Raw genomic sequence first — 24,100 nt, forward strand, 5'->3', positions numbered from 1 at the left:
TTCCAGCACCTTCTCTGTTCTGTGTGATTCCACTTTGCACCAAACAACAAAGAGTCTTTCTTCTTTTCTTTCCCTCTCTGCTGCACCTCCTTCCTCTCTTTTATTCCAGCAGGTGCTGATTAGTGGTTACGGCCTAATTATGATGCTCCAGCACGATAACATCATGTGTGAAAAGAAAAGCGTGTGTGTGTAAATCTGGAAATAATGCAGCATTTCAGGCATCAAATGTGCCCACATGTCCAGGAAAATGATGCATGTCCTTCAAGAGTTATGAAGTAGAAACAGTGAGGTGACGTTGTGAACATTTGGTTTAGTTACTCTAAATCTTGTTATCCAAATCCAACAGATCTACATAACAAGAGACACTATCCTGCTGATCCTGTTCAGTGTTACAAGTTTCAAGAGTTCAGGAACTTCAAAATAAACAGAAACAGTTAAATAAGTGGAACCAGGTATGGAAACGTACCAGTAATAATTAGCAGCTAACCAGCTAACTGACGTGCCTGGTCTCAACTGGCTGGTTGTCGGGAGAACAGCGCTACAATTTACTGGTTTCTTCCTCTGCAGCTACAGCAAACACTCAGGATATTGTTATATTGAGCTAAGCGTCTGTCAGTCTATCTGTGTGTCTGTCTGTCAGTCTGTCTGTCTGTCAGTCCATCTGTCCGTCTGTCTGTCTGTCAGCTTGTCTCTCTTCTATTGTCAGTCATTATAAATAATGATGGTGCCACTCTGCTCTCCAGGTGCCAAAACCACCTGATGCAGCAGCCTAATCCGGTCACCTGGGACTGAGCACACACACACACACACGCAGACACACACACATACAAACACATACACACACAAGGACGGCAAACATGGCGTCAGACCCGCCCATCGTGACGGAGCAGGAGGAGCTACAGAGGAGAGCCAATCAGGTCACAGATGAGGTAAGAACTTAACTCTGCTGTAACCTTTTAGCGTTTCTGATCGTTTTGATCGTCACCTCACTAGCGAGGTTAGCCTAGCTTAGCTGGCTGCTAACATGAAGAAAAGCACTGTTTAGTCTATAAGCAACGAGGTTGGAGCTTTGCTGTGTACGTCAGTCAGACGTCATTATGGATCCCACTGGTTTTCTTGCAGTGTGTCTTTTTTTGTACGTGTTTTTCTCGGAGCTGATACAGCGGATTGTGAGCTGTAGTTCCCCCGGTAAACACACCGACCTCTTTGGCTGTCTTATCTGCAGTGTGCTGGACCAGCGGCAGGGCAGCCTGTCCCGTGTCCGTGTGGTGGGTTTGCCACCGGGCTGCCCTTGCTGCTGGTCCTTCGCCCGGCCTGTTTGCTCTTTCTGAACCAGCCCAGAAACACTCTTGCAGCGAAAAAGTGGTTTTGGAGGATGAGTGACACCGAGAGGAGCTGCAGCTGGGAGAATGGCCGAAGAGGTCGGTGTGTTTGCCGGGGAAACTACAGCTCATAAACCCACCTATCAGAACTGCAAGTAAAACAGAGCTACACTACGAGTTCACCGTTTCAGCCGCACATAGAGAAGGCCACCATAAAGTAGCTAACTTGGCTAACGGTTGTCTAAGACGCTGTCGTGATATTACTTTCACTCAGCCGTATTCATAAAGATTCAAAATTATACCGGTGACAAGACGAACAACACACACAGGAGAAGAGATCAGAGCTACTGATGTGAGCTACAGAGGAGGGGGAGGCGCCCCTTTAAGGACACCTGGCTCACCTGGTTACCATAGAGACGACTGGTCTCCTGGTGCAACAATCTGTAGGGAAACATCAGGCATGGATGAGCTCATACACTCAGTGTGTGGGGGCGGTGCTTAACACACACACACACACACACACACACACACACACACACACACACACACACAGACTCTGTGGGGTTTAAAGGCTACTGCAGGTCAAAGCCATTTGTAACCTCATCAACCCCTCTGTGGGGAAGTCCCGGAGGATTGACATGATATTTACACAACACACACACACACACACACACACACACACACACACACACACACACACAGACACACACACACACACACCACACACAGCGAGGGGCGGAAAGACTGGAGGAGAGTATCCATGTGTGACTGTCAGTACAGTGTAAACGCAGATCGTTACGTCTGCTGTGTGTTGACTTTTATAAAGGTTCAGGGCAAAACAGCAGTTAAAGGTCCAATCTGTATATTTTTGACTGTGCGTGTACTCGTGAAATAAATGTCTATTTACATTTGCGTTCACTGAAACACGAGTTTGATTTAAAAACCTTCTGTGCATGTCAGTCAGTTTGTGATTGTGAAAATATCTTAAGCTTGTGTTCACCACGGACCTTATCGCAGGCATCAAACCAAAAAACTGACTCCAAGACGAGGAAACCCAGAAATGCTAACTCATTTCTGTGTTTTTGGAAGCTATTACTGTAATTACTGTCAGGAAAACTGAGAATAAATTATGAGGCATTTAAAATAACATTTAGGCTGAGGAAATTAGATTATTTTTTACAAAATTTGGGGCAAGTTGTGGAAGTTTGAAGCAATTTCACTGCAGCAAACATGATAAAACAATTATTAATGTAACTTGTTGAATGTTTTATCACTATGAATCTGACTGTAGTTTGTTGTGTTTCAGTCCCTGGAGAGCACGAGAAGGATGATGCAGCTGGTGGAGGAGGTACACACACACACACACACACACACACACACACACACACACACACTTATATATGTGTATATATAGCCAGAGAACGAGTGAGAGAGAGAGCAAACCTCATCGTGAAGTTCATCCTCATTATCACGTCAGTGTCATCGTCTTTAAACAAGCTCTCTGTGTTTCCACTGTTGTTTCCACCAGAGGAAATGACCAAACATGTCTCAAGCAAATTATATTTTAAACAAGATGGATGCTGATTAACTCTGAGTTACTGGAAAATGATTGTGGGCTTTGACATATTGAAAACAAAAGTGGACGAGAGCGGAGACAACACAGCAGAGCACAGAGAGGAAAGGACAGCATCTTAATCAGTGAAGCCGAATATTACAAATGGATTATTTTTACATTCACCATTTTCAAAACACAAGATGAGTGTTTATATTGTCTGTCATCCAGGCAGCCTTTGGGTTCAGTTTATCTCTATAAAAACTAATGTACATGCTGCAGATAGACGATCTCTATCGTTGTGTTCGAGGACACTTGACCATCGTAGAGTTGATCTGAAACAGACGGCTGCCTGGAAGAAGTAAAATCAGCTTACTTGCAGATGGCAAACAGTAATGAATCGTGCATCTGTGTGGTTTATGTGCTCCTTTCTCCAGAGTAAAGATGCTGGCATCAGAGCTTTGGTCATGCTGGATGAGCAAGGAGGTAAACAGCTCTAGTTGATCTTTCCTTAAATACAACTTTTTTAGCCTTTTTCAATTACTTTAGAATAGAAAAGTCTGTTTCCAAGGAGGAAGGTAGGGAGCTTCAGGATATCTGCCCGTGGAGATCTCTATTATTTTATTCTCTGTGAGTCGTTCTGCAGGACAAAGAACAAACATGCGGGTCACACAGGCCCAGTTAAACACAAAGACAAGATACAGGACAAGCTGCTTTCAGAGCTGTCCGGTTTACACATGTAGTGGTTTAACATGGCTGTTCCTGTTCTGCAGTGTTACACTTCAAGGAAGAAAATGTGTCTGCTTAAAGGTGTCATTTGTAAAATATGACCAGAATTCGAGGGTAGCTCCAAAAACATAGGGAGCAGCATATCACCTGAGTAACTGACAACTGCTGCTCTTTGCTAGTTATGCTTAGCTGTAACTAGCCACCGTTAGCAAATTGGCTCATGGCTCAGTTAGCCGTGGATTGGCCCAGGAGTTGGCGCGGACCGAACGCGGCCTGAGAGAAATGATGCACAGGAGTGGTACATTTTCAGATTCATTACCGGCAGCTGGTAAAGTTAGCTTCTCAATGCTTTTCCCGTCAGTCCACTGAAAGATGTATAAGCTTCAGTTAATCCACACTGAGAGGTAGCTGTCTCAACACAATGTCCACAATGTGTTTGAGACCTAAATGAGCTTTGATTTATGGGGATTGTCAGCACTGTCTGAACACGTTGGTCTGAACACGCACTCGACCAATCAGATCAGTGGGTTTGTTGCACGCTGTCCGTCTCTGCTGTTTGTTACAACACCATAAAACCCAGCACCATAAAACTCCTGTTCCTAACAGAGCAGTTGGAGCGTATTGAGGAAGGCATGGACTCCATCAACAGGGACATGAGGGAGGCAGAGAAGAACCTGACAGACATGGCTCAGTGCTGTGGTCTGTGTATCTGGCCAATCAGGAAGTAGGTCTGGTTTCCATCCAGGATCCGTGCCTTCACACGACCTCAGAAACCCAGTTCCATTAAATAAATATGGTGTTTATTGGGGTTTGGGTCCACAATAAGACCGCTATTTAGGGCATTTACACCACCCGTCCATGCATCTGTTCATCATTGTCCAATAAGACGGATGGTTTGTGACGCTTCAGTGTCTCCAACTGCTGTTCATTTGATCAGCAAATTAGATAAGTTACGTGCCAAAGTGTTGTTTGCAAACACGTTGTGCTCTCAGTCATTTCTGCACGACTTTACTACACTTTCCTTTATTCCACAACGGCCCCTCGAGCAGGTGTTTGGACGTAGTTACACAAAATCTAAGAACAGCGATAGACGTTGCCCAGTAATTAAAATAAAACTCTGGATAAATATAAATAAAATAAAGATGTGAGAGTGACTTGATACTTGAGTACATTTATTGCCAGAAAATTATGTTTGATACTTACAGTAGGCAACTTTTAATTTCAGATACTTTCAGACTTTTACAAGAGTTTTTCACAGACTTTCACTTTTTAACAAAATAATATTTTATCTTTACTTTTCCTCGAGTATGACTTTCAGGTACTTTTTACAACACTGAGGCTTAAAAGCAACTTAAATTTAACATAACAAAACATAATGGAACTGGGCACTGAGGCCAGAGTTGCAGGGAGCTGGCACAGCTCGGCATGGCACGGCCCTGTTAGCACAGCTATAGTTAGTGCTGAGTGATGTTATTTATGATTTGAGAGTGAGTTTTTTATTTCAGTTGCTGGTGGCTGGTTTTTCAGTTCAGCTGTGAGGCTTTTAGGAATAATTTGGTGATTTTTTTTCCTGTGTTTGGATTTTGTTTCGCTCTCCTCCTCTGCTCCCCTCCAACATCCTCTCCCTTCATTCTGTCCATGCTCGCTCTTCTTCTCTTCACCGCCCTCCATCCATCATCGTCCTACCTCTGTCATCCATACTGCCACATCATCTCCCCCTTATACTTCACCCCCTCTGTCATCCTTCTCCTTCCTGTCTTCCCACCTTCTTCTCCATGTCCTCCTTTCTTCTTCCTCTCCTCCTGCCTGCACCTCCGTCCTCCCCCCGTCCTCCTTCTCCTCTCATAGAGCAGTTGGAGCGAATAGAGGAGGGTTTGGATCAGATCAACTCTGATATGAAGGAGGCCGAGAAAAACCTGACCGACCTGGGCAAGTGCTGTGGCCTCTGCTCCTGTGATAAGTAGGTGGAGGGGTGTGTGTGTGTGTGCGTGTGTGTGTGTGTGTGCATGACTGGTACATTATTCTGAGGTAAGTATGTGATGATCAGTTATATATATATGTATATATATTTTCCTCTGGCGAGCTTGATTAACGTTTTATTTAGTGTGTTTTACTGACAGGCTTGAATAAAAGTGTCCAAGATGTGCTCTGACATTTCAGAATTAATTTAAAGCCTCTCTCTATCATGCAACGCTATCAAACAGTAATGTTAGCGAGGAAGTGGTTTAATGCCAATGTCATTTCTAACAGTAGATCATCGGTTATCAAATATGTAGTTTTATCTTGAAATAGGGACCGAAATTCTTCTGGATTTCACTGTTCAATGTGTCTCCAGTTGATCAATCAGGAAGCGGTGAATTAATAACGACATTCGAAGAGGTTGGTGTGTTTACCGGGGAAACTACAGCTCACAATCCGCTGCTGTCCATTTGTTTTACAAACCAACCGCAAGAAAAACACAGACACAACCCGTTAACATCACACAATCAGCTCCATGAAAATCTCTGTCAGTTTTAAGACGCCTATCAGTTGAACTCTGTCGAAAAACTCGTTGGATGTATTTAGCACAGAGTACCAGGGCCAGGAAACAAAAAACAATTTACGCAAGCCAATCAGAGCCGGTGTAGCACAACAAAGTCGGAAATATTAACCATAAACACACTTTAAAAAAGACAAATAACAACACGACTAAACTACAGTAGCAGCACGAAAACCAAGGAGAAACGTTGTAATAAACACAAAACAGCGGACATGCTTATGTGGAATCAAGGGGTTAGCATGGCTTCAGAGGAAAATGGCCGCCAAGTGGATCTAGTCCATGCACATGGATAAAATACTTTGAGAAATACTTTCATGAATATGTGAGATTTGGCCAGAAACAATTGTTTTTCAAACTTGCCTCAGCTTTCTTTTGTTGCCTGCTTGCTTTGCTGCTGTAAAGATTTGCACCTGCTCAGACCTTCTTACAAAATGTTTTTGTCATCTCTAAGATATAAATACGCCACTGCTGCATCCATACTGATCTGTACCTAGCAGACACCAACAGACGTGCAGATTAGAGAAAGAAAGTCCAATAAAAAGCACATACTGTAGTGTGGCTGTTAGACCAGTGTGGGTACAATGTGGGTCTGCATCACATTTCAGTCATGAGGTCATCCTCTCTCTTTGTCTCTCTCAGACTGAAGGCCTTTGAGGAGAGCGGTGCGTACAAAGCAGTCTGGGGAGGAGCCTCGGGTCAGGACGGCGTTGTTTCCAATCAGCCGCCGTCATCTCACGTGGTCGACGAGAGGGAGATAATGATCATGAGCGGAGGACACATACGGAGGTAGAGAGTAATAGAGTATAATGATGTGTGTTGTTGCTGGTTGGTGTGTCAAGTGAGGCAGCTGTGGTGTTGTTGTGAGTGTGTGTTTGCTCTCCTTTAGTACAGACTGACATGTAATACCACCAGTCATCAGTCATACAGGCAGCTGGCCAAACACTTTCACAAACACAGTTTACTCTGCTCTGTCTCAGAGTGACTAACGATGCCCGAGAGGACGAGATGGAGGAGAACCTGTCTCATGTCGGCAGCATCATCGGAAATCTGAAGAGCATGGCCCTGGACATGGGGAACGAGATCGATACGCAGAACGTGCAGATCGAACGCATACGGGGAAAGGTACTGCTGTCACATCACAACACGTTACAGCACCGTGTGTCATCGTGACGTCTCACAGTTTTATGTCACCGAATATCACCAAATACGTGAACAAACACCACTTCCTATCACAGTGTGATGATCAGACAAGAGGTACCACCTAAAATAATTAAGAAAATACAAAAACAAAAACGAGAATGGCACTCAGTAGAGCGCATACCTCAGACAGGAGGCTCAGAGAGTTGCAGAGCTCGTGGCAGGCTGCTACATTTACTCCCTTTCTCCCAGTAGACCTGAGAGTCTCTGAGTCATTCTGGTGGAGTAACTCTGGGAATTATTGTGCAACTCCTGGCAGCATAGGGCTTTGTAGATAAGGGACGGTGGGTCACGTTTTCTTTTCTTCTCTCTTCAAGACATTTAGGGCTTGTTTTTGGATATGTAAGGGTCGAGGATATCAGCGTAATTCAGCTCTGAATGCAGAGTTTGGAGCTTTTCTCTGCACCCGGAGGAAACTTTTACAGAGCTCTGCATGCAGGATTTGAATCGGATGTTTGTGCCATTTTGTCCAGGATTGTTTATCGGGGTTTTCGATAATGGATTTGAATATTTTGAGCCTGGTTCTAGTTGGAAGCTCAGTGTTGATTGAATCTATATCTTTCTTATATCCATATATCTATATCTTATCTACGCACAGGACTAAGACATACAGAACAAATGAAGGATTTCAACTGACGCTCTGAAGCTCTGAGACTGAACAGTCTGTTTAATCTTCTTCAAACTGTGCGAGCGAGTCTCTTGCACAACCAACTTTGGGAAAAACTGTGATTTGATTAGCTACTGCAATAAAGCCTGACTCTGAAAGACAGCTCCAGTGGTTCTTATTAACACCTCTTTTTTTCTGTCTTTCTCTCTTTCTGCAGGCCATCCTCAACGTGTCCCGCATCGACGCCGCCAACCAGAAAGCCAACAACCTCATGAAACGATAGACGCGGCGCTCGTCCTTCTCGCTCTTACTCTACTTCATCCTACTTGCAGTCGCTATGTTTTTGCGTGCCGTGCCAAAGTGCTGCCGCTTTTACTCTCTGCTTTACATAGGTCACTTTTTAAATCTAATATACTAATTATATACTTGCTCTGGTCTTCTACGAGGTGTTCTGTATCTCTTTTCGCATGTTTATAGTATTCCTATTTATTCTCATAATACTCTGATAGGGGGAGTGATGTGATCCTAATATGACATAACGCCTTCGAAATGAGTCACAGAATTATTATAAGTCTATTTCCGTGGGGGGGTTTCGCAGCGAGCCCTCTGTCACTGTGCATTTCACACTGCGTATTTCCCCTCCAGGTGGCCTCTGCCGTCACTCAGCAGCCAGTTAGAGGGAAGAAGGCTTTAATGATCCCTGCGGGGAAACTGGGTCACCGTCACCACCGCCAGCAGTAGCAGCAGAGAGCAGAGTCACACTAATACATGAATCAAGAAAATTATCTCAGAAAAGGTGAACATGTGGAGACAAACACAGCGAAGAGCCAAGAAGTGGCCTTTTATCTCTACAACCGGACATCAGGGAAAAGACAGAATGACCCTGTGTGTGCAGAAAACATGAGGAAAAATTCATAGAGAGACAAAAATATATATACACACAACTATAAACAGGCAGTGTAAACACACCACTGTGCAACACACACCCATCCCCCCCCTTTCTCCAGCCTGAAACGCTGCACAGGAGGTGAAACACGTGCATGACGCGCCCCCTGCAGGCGCAGCCGGGTATTGCCCAGAGGAAGGAAACACGTATATTGTCCCCAGAGGAAGATCTCTGGCGACACCAAGCGGACAGACGTGGAATCTGCTCCTCCTGGCCTCTCCATCTTCTCTCTCCTCCATGTTGATGTAAAATGGAGGTGAAAGTGACGATGGATCTGGTTGTTTGTCTGTCTGATCTCACCCCCTCATCTGAAGGGGGGGTTCTGGTCTCATGAAGGTCATGACTCAACATGAAATGCAGTTATTTTGTGCTTTTTGTGACGTTTTTTTTTTTCCCATAATAGCCAGTTTACATAATGTTTTGGTTCGTGGCTGCTGTGGACGTGTTGGTTCTCCAGGTGTCATTACTGAGCTTGGTGGCGGTGTGCAGGACGACTGGAGGTCGGTTCCGGTGGTTTGTTTTGGATGGTGTGGGGGGGGATTAGCAGGACAATACAGCTCGTGACCTTTGCTGAACCAAAAGGCCTCAGCAGGTTTGCCAGAGAGCATGTTTACTGGTGTTTGTGTCATTAAATATGAACGTAATGAATAAAAACAGTGCCTATAATAAACATTGCGTGCACGGCTTTGGCCTCATTAATTATGTGACGGCAGGGGGCGTGGCTGCGAGGGCCTCCAGCTTCCTCGTGAGGAGCTTTGATCTTCAGCTTCCTCGTGCAGAAACTCAAATGTGAGCTAATTGTGCAGATTTTAGTGAGTTTTGTGTGTTTTGCTGTGTTTGGGCTGATTGGTGCACGCAGCCATGCGGGGCAGCTGCGGGAGGGGAGAGGGGGGCGGGGGGGGCAGCAGGATGAAAATGTTGCGCGTTCAAGGGAGGAAAAAAAAAAATCTCGCGCGCCGCGGAGTCTGCGCAGTGGCGCTCTTCTCGTCACTCCGAACTTTCGGGAGAATCACACGGAGGAAGGCGGGGAGGGAGAGGACAGCGCCATTTTCCTGGTAATCATTCTCCACACACACACTGAAACACTTTCCTTGCGTGTACTTTTTAACGCCGCGATTTATTCTCGCTAACGCACCGCACGCGGGGGGGGCGGTTTCACGTTAAAAAGCCGGTTTAGCTACAATGCGGAAAAAACAAAACAGCGTCGCGACGAAGCTAGCAGGCATCTCGGCCACCGTTAGCTCGAGCTCAGCGCACAAACACAACTCCGCGCGTCTTTAAATCCGCGACGACTCCTCGTATCGTCGCCGCAGCTTCGCCGTTTCATTTTGTAAACGCAGCGGCGCCTCCGCGTTACGGACCGGGCGGAGATGGCGGAACCAGTGGGCAGCTCCGCGTGCGAGCCGCCAGGCACGAGCGGCAGGGGGAAGAGGCAGGCACGAGCTCAACAAAGACAGCGAGGAGAGCGCCGCTGATTGGCTCAGACGGGCCACGTGGTCAGAACCGACGCAATGTTCGTTTGGATCGTCTCATGTGCAGAAGAAGAAGTTCTGGACGGTCGATGTAATGTACGTGTTTAACTCTGTACGGGCGTGTTGTGCTGAAATCACTGTTTCACTGTATTTAAAGACAATTACAGGGAAACTGTAGTTTGGGAGAAAAGATTCAAACTGGGCATTTTAATATTTACATTATTAATGAGATGATAATAATAATACAAACTCACATTTATCTATGTTTTCCCATAAGTGAATAAACAAGCTGTTCTCAGAGGGAAATAAGGTCCCAGAACACTGTATGATGCTAGAAAGGTGGCAGGGTCCGCCACATATAAACAATGTAAAACAGTATAAAACCGTGTTGTCCTTTTAAGGTCAGTTTGTATATTCAGTCATGAAAACAAAGAGAGTTTATGTGTTGTGTTTGTTTAGGCAGAAAGAAATCATCTTTATCTTCTCATTATCATTTCTTCCCCAAAACTACAGAATGCTCCTTTAAAACAAACTGAAAAGAGAAGGGAAAATACACAAGTGTAATAATGTGACAATCTTTTTGTTATACATATTTAGATTTTTTGAGTGTGTCACATCATCTTAATGAAGGGCTCTTGTGAAAAATTAAACCTATTGGATATAGTTTTAACTCTATAAAGTGGGATAATGACACGGATTTTGGTTATTAAGTCAAAATGGACTCCCAGTCGCAGTACAACAACACCTCTCATCCTTGGGTGCAAAGCATATTTCCTTTATTTTACAGTCCAACCAGAAGGGGGCGGTGTCGCGACACAGGCTGAAGAAAAAACAAGATGTTCTCGGTCATTGCCCGTGAAAACACCTACAGCCCAGCCCTGCATGGTCCAGTCATGTCCTTACTTCTTGTACTTCCTGTTATTTTCAATTATCAGTATTTGTGTTGTTCTTTGTAGATGTTCTGCTACAGCGATGGCGTGCTCTCTCCTTTCTTGTGATCACAGTTTCTTTCCAGTGGAAACTACTTTGTTTTAAAAGTCAACTGGCTCAAACGAGCAGCTGTAGTGTTGGAGTTGCATGTTAAGACTCACAGGACGTAAGTGCCAAAATTGTTGTGCTGCTTCTTATAGAGGATGAGTGGAGATATGTGACAGCTGAAAAGATATCAAATCTGCAAATCTGTACCTGTAATCACACCTGTATATTGAATTGTTACCTGAAGTCGTCAGTGGCACACGATATGTGTGAAATGAGCACAGCAGTCATCGTGGGCCGATGTAGTAATGCTTGTGTTAATGTGTTGGACCGAGTCCGGCGAGGAGTTTTTGAGCCCATCACTTTGTGGCATCATTAAAACACGAGCTGCAGGCAAAGTCGACGTGCAGCTGCTGCCTGTGTAGTTGAGCAATAATCTTGGGAAGAAGAAAAATGTCTGTCTCACAATTTTGTACTTGGGTTCTGGTGTATACTGCCACCAAGTGTCGGACAGGATGACCTACATGACAGGAACCACCATTTTATTCAGCGTTGCCAAGTCATGAAAATTAGTAACATCTTTGAAAGTTTTTGAAAAGTCATGGAAGTGTCTCGGGTGAAACGGTATTAACTGATTCCAGGCAGGGTTCCCACATGTCCTGGAAAATCTTGTGTTGTCCTGGAACATTATTTAAACTCGTAGTGTAAAAAATGTGGATTTTTCTCAAAAGGAAACCAGTGAGTTGTTCGTTTTAAGACACTTGTCCAGCAACCCTTGGTTATCGGTGTTCAGGCAGCCATGGATAATACACTGTAATTCACAGGAGAAAAAAGGCAATAGGGTTATAATTTAATTGATTAAGGAACATATTGGTGTACGCGTGCGCTCCCTGTTTGTCGTACCAGCTAGATCATCGCTGAAAATGTCCTGGAAAAAGATCTGTAGAAAAGAGTGGGAACCCTGCCAGGGCTGCAACTGGAGATTATTTTCACTGTCAGTTAATCTGCGGACTTTCTTCTTGGTTAATCGAGCTGTTGTTCGGTCGATAAAATGTCAGAAAATAGTGAAAAATGTCGAGCAGTGTTTCCCATTGCCCAAGATGACAACGTCTTTGTTTGTACACGACCCAAATATATTCAGTTTACTGTCATAGAGGAGGAAAGAAATCTGAAGATATTCACATTAAGTGCCAAGGGACTTTTACATGTCTGACCTGTAAAGCTCTGAATTTAAAAACAGTGCACATACTTTTTTTCTCTGCTTTGTTTATTTAGCTTTCACAATAGAAAAATAAACTATAAAATGAACAGTGCACCTTTTAAATCTTAGAGGTGGTCGTTTGATTCTCGTGAACTGCCTCTGCTTTAACGGCCGCGGTTAAACCTTTTTAACAAAGAGCATTTTTGTGCTTACCAACAGACATAACTAATGAAAGGACTTGTTTGAAATGTCCATAAAAATGTCATTAAATTTAATGCGTTTAGGTGGAGCTGTTAATGCCACTAGTAATCAGAAAAACAGCCCAAAGAATTAATAACTAAGTAAATGAGACATTATTCACATTTATTTACACGTAGCCTATTCATTGTGACACTTCTGTCCGAAGCAACATATCGACTAATATGTCAAGAAACACCCTAAAACCTTCCCCGCTTTCAAACAAACTGTTTCTGTGTGAAGTAGATTTGCACCTTTACTAGAACGTGTCACATAAAAACCTTGTTAATTAATAAAATTTTCCAAGTGGACAATTCTTCTGAGGAAAATGACTTTTATTTTTCTGTTTAAATAAATGCTATGATATCAGTTTATTCTCATAAAACTCTTGCTGGGTAAAAAGCAAACAATACTCATGCAACTCTCATGATGCTGGTTAATCTTTATACGCTTGTGTGTAGTTATTTAATATTTAATATATTATGCATTTCATGAACAGAGCTCTGATTTCTGTTGATTTAAAGTTAATTAATCTTTTTATGCATTCTCTCCCCCCTGTTCTGTCTCTTTCCTGCCTCTCTCCATAATCTTCATCTATTCTCTTTCCTCTGTCCTTTCTTGCAGGCCCTCTGCAGGTGTCTTTGGTCCAGACTGGCAGGTGGATCAGGGCGAGACGGTCCTGGAGGGAGGTGAAATTGGCCTCAGTTTCACACTGAGTTGTATTGGGCCGTCAGTAGAAGAGGTGGAGGAGGCGGAGGTGCAGCCATGTCGGCCCCGTGGCGTGATGACGATGACGAGTTAAGGACGGGAGGAGTGAAAGGAGGGTTGAAGGCCAAACCGAGGTTCTCCTTCACTGAGGTCAAAATGCTGCTGGAGGCCGTGAAGAGGAACAGATACATCATCCTCAGTGAGTAGGAAAGACTGTGTGTTTGTTGGCGTTGTTCAGTTCGATCTTTGGGGTGCCGCTCATCCAAACCTTGTAGAAAGCAGTGTGATTTATTTTATACACTAAGCTTATCGTCTTCCGTCTTGCAGGATAAGAGGAGTGAACTTTGGTTATTGTTTATTTCTTTACTTGGATCAGATCCAGCTAAGAACATGTGAAACAGATTTGGTTCTGATATCAGACTTGTGAAGTGAAAAGAGTCGCTGGTTCTGGGAATGTTTTTTGTTGCCATTTCTTTTGTTTGTTGTATTTATATCCTCAAAGTAGCTTAACACAGAAACATGGGAGTCTCCTGGATAGTGTAATGATCCTATATGTTTGTTATGAACACCACTGTAAGGTATTAACTTTTGTTCCTTAGTAATTATGGTTGATCAGTTTGCTAGATTCATCCATGATTGGATGGTTTTCAGAGAGACGCTGCTCTGGAGTCAAAGTTGATTTTAATGTCCTCAGCCTTGTTGTTGCTTTAACGTCTTATCAGAGAAACAGATATTTTATAACTCGAGCTGCATAATTTATTGAAATATTATCGAACTCGCAAGTACATGATCGAAATTGTAAAAAACAGATGTTTGATCATTTGAAATGTGTGACAAAACAGCATTATAATGAGGTACTGCAGAGATGCCACAGTATGTACGACCATGTTAGTGTGGTACTGACTCGAACGGGGCTGCGTGATATTGATATAAACTGACTTGGTGACATTTTGGTTTTCTGCGACTATGAAATGAAATAAAAAAAAACAGGTGTTCACAAGATTAATTTGGAAATCTCTGTGGGAATAATCGTTCTGGAGTGATCATGGTTATTTTGTAGGGAAGTGCTTTTTATTAAACAACCAAAACATGCTCTGCTTTGTTTCATAAACTGGGCAAGAATGATTGTGACTGGTGGTTTGCAGTGGATGAAGAGCCCGCATGTCATCAAATCTTCTCAAGAACCCTTAAATCAGACTAAATTGTGTTTTATCAGACAGACTTCTCGAGTAGATTAATCATGGACAATGAGAAGTGTGCAAGTTTTCTTTTGTATCAAGCTGCAAAAATGTTGTCTGTGGTTGCTGCTTTTGGTGAGCTGAGACTGAAGTTTTGTTTATCTGGTTGCAGTTCAGATGTCGGATGTTGGCAGTTTGGGTTTCTGGGTCTAACACATCTTCTGTCCCTTGTAGGGAAGTTTAACCAGGGAGTGTCGGCTGAAACCAAGAAACAGACGTGGGCCGAGATCACGAATCAGATCAACGGTCTGGGAGAGAATCACAGAGAGGTTTGTTATTGTCATCTTACTGATACAACATGTGAGAACTGACAGCCTTTTTTCACTGTATAAATGTGAGGTATACAGTTTGTATTTAAATGTGTTTTCACATGCAGTCCTTTAAACAAGGATGTGTCTTTGTGGAACAAAACATTTGTCAGCAGGTTGTGACGAAATTTTATTTGAATAATTTCTCAAGGCCTTTCAAGGAAACACAGAAGAGAAAATAAAATACGGTTTATTAAAGTAATATTTCATTTTTATTTTCTATGCTGAAGGATTAGTACTTCAGTTCATAATTTTCAACAAGTAAAAAAATGTTTTTCGTCCAACCAACCATTTAAAACCCGAAGATGTTTGTGTGTTTGTTGTGAGTCCTCGATAAACGACTAATTTATCAGCGAAATTACTGGCAATCATTTTTCTGTTCATTGACTAATCCACTCGTAGTAGTAGTGGCAGTAGTAGAAGCAGGGTCCTATATGTAAAGGATGTCAGTCATCACAGCAGTGTACTTTAAAGGAGGTTTTATTTTCTCACAGGTGCGTCAGATCATGAAGAAGTGGGCGGACCTCAAATGTGATGGAAAGCGACGCATCGTGGCCCTCCGGGGGCCCAATGGCAGCAACCTGAGGAAGAAGAACTTAGGCCCTGTGGAGAGGATGGTCCATAAGATACTGATGATGAGTCCTCGAGGAGGTGAGGAGAAGAGAGTCGCACACCGTCTGTCAGATCTAGTTTTACCAGGCGAACGTGAATTTATGGCAGGGCTTTTGTTGTGAAAGCGTTGTATCGTACAGGGTTTCAGCAGATCCTTAAAAACTAAAAAAATCCAATAATCAGAATTTTAGGCCTTAAAATATCTTAAAAGTGATTGGATTAATGAGTTAACATTACTTTTATAACCTTTAATTATCAGTCTCATTTTTAAATGTGTTTTTAGGGAAAGAAATGTGTCCTTATCACGCTGTTACCAGATGAAGCTGACATTGAATTAGTCACCACTGATTCAAACCGCAGCCCAGTCAGAATTCACTGGAGCACATCTGGCTACTCTGTCGTGATGTGGTTTATTGGCTCTCACCAAAAAAATATCTGCTTGTAGAAATAAGGCAAAAAATATATGTATGTTCATTTTCTTTTATTTAAGACGGGAAAGTGCAAGTCCAACAAGATCATGGTTAAAGTCTGTTGAAAATAAAAAAATTGCCTCAATGAAATCTACGTTAAACAAAAAACATAAAGGTCCGACTAGAAAAGAGACTGTATGGACAAATAATGTTTATTTAGTTGAATCAAAGTGTCATCATTTCTCCTCCATCAACCAGTTTTGATTTGTTGGTTCTCAGATGGCGGCAGTGATCCTGAGTTTGGTGAAGAAGAGGATTTTTCAAAGCTTTACAGTAAAGGGCCAAACCCTAGCTACTCCTACCTCAACCTGACAGACTCCTCCTACTCCTTACCTGGTGGATCCTCCTTCGACATTTCTCCTCTGTCCTCACCAGAGAAAGAACTTGGTAAGTAGCGCTGAATACTAAGAAAAGTGTGTGCACCAGTGACATGGCAGGAAAGTGACTTGTGTACATTACACTAATATGAATATACTCAATATCTCTACATAGACTGCTCATATACGTCATCAAGCTAAAACTAGAGTAAGATCACAATCGCTGTGTTTTCCTGGTGGGAAACCTAAAAAAAAAATTTGTAATGCAGAAGTTTCAGAAAAACATTTTAACAAAAGAAAGTTGCAGAAGCTCTGAGAGGCAAGTGACGAGAAGTTTTTCTTTCTGGTGATCCATTTTCTACATCATTTTCTCTCCTGTGTTTATGACTTAGGAACTGGTGGAAAACATTTTGACAGGATAATCTTCCTCAATTTATTTTTCCATCTGCGAAAATGCGTTGGAAAAAAATGATCTTTTTCTTGTGTGAAACCAGGTGAAAACATTTTTCAGGAGAAACCAATTTTTTCCCCCCACAGAAATTGAGAAAGATTAAAATTGGGAAAATGTTTTTTGTGGGAAAAAAATCAGGAGGAAAAAATGTGTGAAACAAAGTAAAAAAAGTTATTTTGGGAGAAAACTTTTTTTTTTTTGTTGTTCCCTACGTGAAACTGAGTGAGTGAAACATTTTGTTGGAAGATTTAGTTTCGTCTGTTTTCATGAGTGAAATCAAGTGAAAAAAAAATGAGGTTTTAGATTTTTCTTTTTCCTGAAATTCTGAAAAAAATTGGGATTTTTCTTCTTTTTTTCGTTTGTGTAATTGAGTGAAAAAAAATGAAAACAAAATCTTCCAAAAATATTTTCTCATGAAAATGTTTTTTTCACTTAGTTTCAGAAACAAACAAAAAAAAAATCCCCAATTTTTTTCTTTAGGAAAAAAATTGTTTTACAGATGGAAAAAGCAACTTCGAAACATTATCCTCGCAAAACTTTTTTTCCACCAGTTCCCAAATCATAAACACAGCAGAGAGAACAATTAGATCAGACTTTATTGAAAATGGATCACTAGAAAATAAAAATCTTCACTTGCTCTTCAGGGCTTCTGTAATAAGTACATTTAACATCAGATACTTTAAGACCTTCACTCACATACAATCAGTATGAGTGTCTTTCACTTTTACAACACTGTTTATTTGTCGTATGTGGAGTCGTTGCTTGGATGAAGATCCACAGGAAACACTTTCCAATCAGGCAGTCAAAAAACTTTAATTGCAAAGAAAAGCAGGAAAAAAAAGTTTATGAAGATCAACAAAGACAGTCGGGCATTAATAGGATATTTAACAGCATGAAAGAAAAAGTCTGTTGTAGATGACTAAGATTAGTTGTGAACATTAGAGACTTTTTAGGGTCACAGCATCAAAAATATATGAAGTACTTTGTTAAATATCTTAATTGGTAAACAACCATTAATATGAAAAGATGAAAGAAAACTAAGAACAGGTTAATTTAACATCTGAACAAGAACCCCGACTGAGAACACAAAGGAGAAGATGTTAACACAAGACCAAGTGCAATATGAACCATTTGTGACTCTTTGAAGGGATTTCACTCCAGAACGCTCTTCAAAGTTTGTTTACCCTCAATTTAAGTATAATTCAAGAACGTGACCCACATTTGATCAAATACTGATGGTTTGTCCTCGAGCCATGCTGAGATTCATCAGAAGTCTACTGAAGTAAAACGCTCCTCCTTACGCCAAAGAACAGGAAAACATCCACAACACAAAATAAATAGTATGAACTGACTAAGTTCATTTTAATGAAGAGTAAAACAAATAGAAGTCTTCAGACATTTTGTGAGTTTTATTCCGCTTTGAAACAAACATGAAAACGATAACCGAGACACAGACTGCAGAGCTCACAGTTTATTTACAGAGTGAAAACCTCAGCGATGGCAGAGAGAGTCAGCAGTTTGATTTGATGCATGTTTGAAGTTTTCCTTCACACATCGACTGTTGCTGAGCCCTCCATGGTGATGTGACGTTGTCGTGTTTTGCAGGCGATCCGTTCCATTCCTCCTCCGACTTTGACTTGGACCTGGCTGAGGATGGAGGTAAGAACGTAGTTTTATTCAGCTCGTATATTCACACTGTTTGGTTCTGGATCATCTTCAGCGAACATTTAAATTCAGATGAAAGAAGCATATGAGATGGATTTGTTGGTGCTACAAGATGATTGTAGTGATGATTTTATAAGTCATCACTCAATTTTACAGAATCTTAAATGTTGGTGAATGAAGCATCATAGTTGAAAATAACTTTAATTTTCTTACACATTAAAGAATTATCCAATGAGATCATCAGTAAGGAACAAAGACAAAATAATCGTCTAAATGATGTGAAATTGTGTCTTTTATTGTAAAATTTTAGAATTTCGATTAGTTTGCAGGTAAAGTTCATGAAAATCAGAATTGGTAACGTTACGCAAACTGGATCTGTTGAGATTTGGAGCTTTTCTGAGGCTTCTTATAAAACTAATGAGAAAAAACCCCAAACGGAAATAAATTATCACAACATCTAACAAATGTTGTTTCCCCTGTGGCTTCGTGCAGTGACTAATAGGTTTGAGGTAAAGCTGATGAAGAAAACCTCGCATTGATTTTAGTTTAAACAACAAGTAACTTTTTTAAACCAAAGAAATGATTCCTGTACGGAGGCCATGAGCGGCAGGTTAAGTAAAGTTTTTTTTGGTGATCCATTTTCTAAGTCTGATCTAAATGGTTTCCTCTCCTGTAATTACAACTTGAGAACTGGTAGAAAAAAGTGGCTAGAAATTTGTTTCTTAGTTCCTAAAAAAAATGTTTCTTTGGACAATTTCTTTCCTCGGTTCATCTGCGAAACGAGAAAAAAAAAAATTCCTGGAGGAAATGTTTTTCCCCCCGTATGAAAAGTTTTTTTTCCACATGGGGGATGAAAAAATAAAAACATTGTTTGAAGAAAATTTTCAATAAATCTAACTTGTGGATTTTTGAAAAATTCTAACTTTTTCTGAAAATGTGTTCTTGAATTCATAGGTGGAAAAAAAATTAGGAACTTAGATTGTGCTGTATCATAGGGAGCTGGACTTGTTTGAGTTTCTTGAAGACGTTTCTTCAGGTCTAACTAACTGGAGGGGACCTGCAGGCTTTTAAACTCTGTGTGGGAGTGTCCTTACAGAGTCGTTGGTCAAACCGGCCTTCGTGTGGGTTTCTAAAGCTAGCTGAAACCCACATGAAGGCCGGTTTGAGTCCAGTTAGCTACGATACAGCACCTAGACTTAACCTGGATTACTGAGAACCTTCATCAACATGTTAGATTATGCTCGCAAAACCTTTTTCCCACCAGTGTTCAAGGCTTAAACAGTTTAGATCCGATTTAGAAATCGGATCGCCAAAAATAAAAACATGTCTTGGTCCATGTTCCTGTGATGATGACTGCTCACCGGACACTGTTCTCTCTCTCATCCACCAGATCGTACGATGGATTTTGATGAAAATGACGACCCCATGTTCTCCTACTCTTCTAATCTCGCCCCGCCCGCCGCCTCCCTGGACCCCCTGCCTGACGACGTCACGCCGAGGGTTAAGCCGGTCCACACCTACTCCCGAAACAACAACAACAACCAGAACCACACCGCGCCCTCCAGACCTCCACCTGGACCCTCTTCCTCTGTGGCCTCCACCTCCTCTGTGTTCCCCTCTGATGCCGACACCGCCTCGGCTGCTGCGCCTCCCCCGTCACACTCCCCCTCAAGCTCCACCCTCACTGCCTCCTCTGTCCCTGCGTCCTCCTCCTCTTCTTCCTCCTCACTTCCTACCCCACCTGCCTCTAAATCTGATGCAGCCAATGACTCTCGCCCTGCGCCCTCCACTTCCTCGCTCCCACCACCACCTCCTGCTCCTCCCGTGTCATCCTCTGCTGCTCCCACCTCCAACTCTCATCAACCTCCACCCTCCAGCTCAGGCTCAAACCCATGTGACCCTCTCCCAGCCGGGGCGTCCTCTCGCAGGGCCCAGGACCACGTGGCCCAGATGGCCTCTCAGAGCCTCCAGCAGCAGCGGGCCAGCAGGATGCTCCTGACCTCGGTGTCTCAGTCTCTGGAGATGTTGGCTCAGTCGGTCCAGCTGCTGGTGGAGAGCCAGCAGGAGTTTGTGCAGGAGTCTCTGCTGCTGCAGAGGGAGACGGTGGACATCCTGAGGGACTTCTCCAACACCGCGCTCACTATGCTGAGAGACAAAGCCAACGCTGGACAGCTGGCGACACATCATCATCATCATCACCCGGCGTCACGCTTCTGAAAACCGAGAGAAACAATCTGCTAGTTTGGATTTCAACATGAGCAGGAAGTGAAGAAAGTCGATCAGCCACCACGTGGAGTCCCTCTGATTTAATCACCCATCACGTCAGAAAAAAACCCAATAAAGAGACGGCTGATATTTGACTTTTGTAGCCGGTGTGGCTGCTGGACAGAAAAGTTGCTTTCCATCCCTGAAAATGGGACAAAACTTTGGCACAAACACATTCAGGCTGGGGGTAATAAAAACTTAAAATTTAGTGTATAAACTTGTTTTCCCTTTTTTTTTTTTTTTTACTCAAATAATGGTTATAAGTTTACTACAAAAGTATGTGGCTTTGTTTTGTTTATTTTCATGTTAGTTCATTATTAGATTCCTTATACTTAGAAGTTTTTCATGCATCTCACTGAATCCAGATAACAGGAGAGAGTTCAGTCCAGTCAGCTAAACAGCACATAATGGGGTTGGGCCGTAACATCATAACATCGTCATTTAAAAAAATTAGAAAATTAAGAAAATGGTTCGTCTCCATGTCCTGTTTTTTTTGTTTTCTTATTAATCCTGCCCAGTTTGGAGAACCAAAGACGCTCAGTTACATCACGGTTTCTTTTCTTATGTGTGTTTGATTCGCTTCGTCAGTACAGCTGGCGTCTGAGCTGAACGCAGCTTAGTTACAGACATGTAGTGCAAAGATGAAGACCTTTTAAAAACCCGGCCAGAATATTAATTTAACGTTTAAACATACTGTACTGTACGGAGTCTCTAACAGACGGTGGCAGCTGAGTTGAATGAACGGGTCCAGCGCGGGTTGAAAACACATCGTTATCTACAGAACGTCTCCTGTATGAGATGGCTGCATCGTCACTACGCTGATAATCGGCTCATGGGTCGGATCTCTTCCCCTCCGAGTCGAGTCTTGACTGATCACTGAATGTTTTCTTTGATGATTATCTTGGTGAAGGTCTCCCAGCAGAAACACTGAGCTGTAGGTCACGATATCTTCGGCTATATATTAATGTGCCTAAATCTTTTTGTTCCTCTGTATTTCCTGTTTGTTATTAAATTGTGTTTCAAGCACGTATATGTAAACTTCTACGCAACCGCAGACCGACTGACTGGATTGTGCTGATGTGTGGAGATGAAAACACATCATCATTTCACATGTTTACTTCCTGAGTGCACGGGGCCTGTTGGTTTAACCGGCTCACTGAATTAAAGAAAATTAACTAACGTGGAGAAATCAATTAGAAAAATAAGTAACTTCCTCCAAAAGGATTAATAAAGTAATCCTCATTGTTGTACCAGGTATTTAACCACTTTTGGTACAAAAATGAAGAAGTGAAGATCTGCTGGTGTCGTGTTTAAGTATTTAATTCTTATATCGTGCAGATAAATCAACTTACTTGTGTGTCGACTGGAGGAAGTCTGCACTTTGACTTTACATCCGTGCAAAACATCTTCTGTGGTTAGATCGTCTGGAGGGAGTTTGAACAGGCTGAAACTAATAATCTAATAAAGAAACAGGAACAACTGAAGCTGAACGGTGTTTGAACATTAGAAAATCTACAGTAAACACAATAAAATGAATAAAAGGAGATGGATCGAGATAATAAAAACGCTTTGGAGACATTAGATTTATTTTTTAATCGACTAACGACTTTGTGTCACGCTCACTGTTACTTTTACAACCTGGATTTTTGTTGAAAGCTCTTCTCAAACTTTCTCTTTGGTTTTGGATGTTTTTTAATATTTGATTAATCTCTGTAGATGGAGCAGAAAACAAGTAAAACCTTTGTGACATGATTTGCCGTTTGGAAGCTATTAAATACGAAGCTGTGATGGAACAAGGTGAATTTTCTAACGTAGATTTAATGTAGAATAAAACTCGAGCTAACTTTGTCAGCCTCCTTTAACCGGTCACGCATCAACTTTCTGTTTACTTTACGAGTGATTGTGGAAATATGTGTTTAAGTGCTTTCAAATATATACAGAATAGCAGTTTATGAAAAATACTGGTGTATGTACGCACACCTATGCAGATCTCGCGCTCTGGAACAGACCAACGGAGGAACGAACACGACCGTCTGAGCCGAGAAACAGTTCAGTTCATGTAAATGTTAATTATTTCAGATGTTCGCTGTCTGACGACTGACTGACCAAACGACTCGTATCTTGTCTGCTGTGACTCCAGACTGTGTGATGTTTCCTACAACCAAATCCTGAGAATAAAGATTTTATTATTAAAAGAGGACACGTGTGAGGAGAGTCGTCTTTGTGTTATTGGGCAGAGTTTTTAAAAATGTTGTTTTCTTTCCTTATTATTTTATCAAACCATCATCCTGTCATCTGCTTTACTGAGAAGTCAACCTTCAGTATTATCACCATCTGTGTGCAGGAGCAGCGTCACAGGCAGCCTCATTTTACTGATTATTGCTCAACACAGATAAACATCATCGGCGTCTCATTTCGAGTAAACTGAAAGCTTTAAAATGGGGTCTTACTGTAATGTTGAGTTTTCTCTCTACCAGTAGGATGAGATTTCCACTCTCGTCCGGATGGCCCGTTCCAGTAACTAACCAGAGGTGCAGTGCCTGGAAATTAAATGAAATGGACAGGTTTGTGTTAAAAGTATAATAAAAAGCACATAAAAACACCAGTATTACATCAGCACGTCCAGCAGGAAACGTGGGACTAATGATCAAAACCACATAAAACTGATGAGATGATTAAAAGGTGGAGAGGAAACAGCTCATCTCACCAGACGACCTTGTGTCTGTTGACGAGTTCGGCTGTCAGGATGTTAACGTCACAACTTGAGCACCGCCGACTCGTACTGAACACTGAAAACTCCAACTGAAACGCCAAGATCTGTTTGAAGGGAAAGTTCAAATGACAATTATCACTCATCATCTCCTCCCTCATGCTGATATAAAGTCAGGTGAAGTGTCGTAGTCCACAAAACATTTCTGGAGCTTCACAGTAAAACAGAGTTGCAGCGTTCTGCTTAACAACTGAAGCAGCTGGAGAAAAACCAATCCAAGTCTCTGGAAGCCCTGAGATCCCAAACTGTGCCGTTAAAACACCTTCAGCAGGCATCTATATCAGAATAAGACCATTAAATATTACTTTTACTATGAATATTACTTGAACTCTGACTTCTGACCTTTTTTCTTCTTCTGAGGACAATACATTTTCATGAAAACAAAAAGTTTCATACATAATCAAAAACCTTGATTTTTCCTGGAAAATACATTTTCACAAAAACAATCTCCTGAATTTTTTGTCTTCATTTGGTTTAAAACAAAAACAATTTTCTCCTAAAAAACTTTTGTTTTCCAAA

At 42.0% G+C, this 24,100-nt stretch overlaps 2 protein-coding genes across 3 annotated transcripts; both read left to right on the forward strand.

Moving 5' to 3' along the window:
* Positions 1-857: 857 nt before the first annotated feature.
* On the forward strand, positions 858-8,236 carry LOC141016309 (synaptosomal-associated protein 25). Of its 2 annotated transcripts, none has more exons than XM_073490606.1 (7): positions 858-929; positions 2,629-2,670; positions 3,312-3,360; positions 4,210-4,327; positions 6,782-6,928; positions 7,120-7,264; positions 8,164-8,236. In XM_073490606.1, the coding sequence occupies exons 1-7, from the start codon at positions 858-860 to the stop codon at positions 8,227-8,229; spliced, it is 639 nt and encodes a 212-aa protein (XP_073346707.1). In that variant the 3' UTR covers positions 8,230-8,236. The 2 variants fall into 2 exon arrangements, with proteins under 2 accessions (XP_073346707.1, XP_073346699.1); XM_073490598.1 differs by lacking the exon at positions 4,210-4,327 and adding an exon at positions 5,452-5,563.
* Positions 8,237-9,864: 1,628 nt separating this feature from the next.
* Positions 9,865-23,009, forward strand: LOC141015572 (uncharacterized). Its single transcript, XM_073489700.1, has 7 exons — positions 9,865-9,947; positions 13,402-13,684; positions 14,898-14,992; positions 15,526-15,682; positions 16,333-16,500; positions 18,487-18,540; positions 19,937-23,009. The coding sequence occupies exons 2-7, from the start codon at positions 13,543-13,545 to the stop codon at positions 20,761-20,763; spliced, it is 1,443 nt and encodes a 480-aa protein (XP_073345801.1). The 5' UTR covers positions 9,865-9,947; positions 13,402-13,542; the 3' UTR covers positions 20,764-23,009.
* The last annotated feature ends 1,091 nt before the right edge of the window (positions 23,010-24,100 follow it).

The sequence above is a fragment of the Pagrus major genome, chromosome 2 (genome assembly GCF_040436345.1).
Source record: "Pagrus major chromosome 2, Pma_NU_1.0".
Classification (NCBI taxonomy): domain Eukaryota; kingdom Metazoa; phylum Chordata; class Actinopteri; order Spariformes; family Sparidae; genus Pagrus; species Pagrus major.

What these genes read in the sequence shown, in the direction of transcription:
- LOC141016309 (XM_073490606.1), top strand. Translation starts at nt 858, where the DNA reads ATGGCGTCAGACCCGCCCATCGTGACGGAGCAGGAGGAGCTACAGAGG. An exon ending in TGTATCTGGCCAATCAGGAA is followed by an intron (nt 4,328 to 6,781) that starts GTAGGTCTGGTT and finishes TGTCTCTCTCAG; the next exon opens with ACTGAAGGCCTTTGAGGAGA. An exon ending in AGCGGAGGACACATACGGAG is followed by an intron (nt 6,929 to 7,119) that starts GTAGAGAGTAAT and finishes GCTCTGTCTCAG; the next exon opens with AGTGACTAACGATGCCCGAG.
- LOC141015572 (XM_073489700.1), top strand. Translation starts at nt 13,543, where the DNA reads ATGTCGGCCCCGTGGCGTGATGACGATGACGAGTTAAGGACGGGAGGA. An exon ending in TGGGAGAGAATCACAGAGAG is followed by an intron (nt 14,993 to 15,525) that starts GTTTGTTATTGT and finishes ATTTTCTCACAG; the next exon opens with GTGCGTCAGATCATGAAGAA. An exon ending in CTCACCAGAGAAAGAACTTG is followed by an intron (nt 16,501 to 18,486) that starts GTAAGTAGCGCT and finishes CGTGTTTTGCAG; the next exon opens with GCGATCCGTTCCATTCCTCC.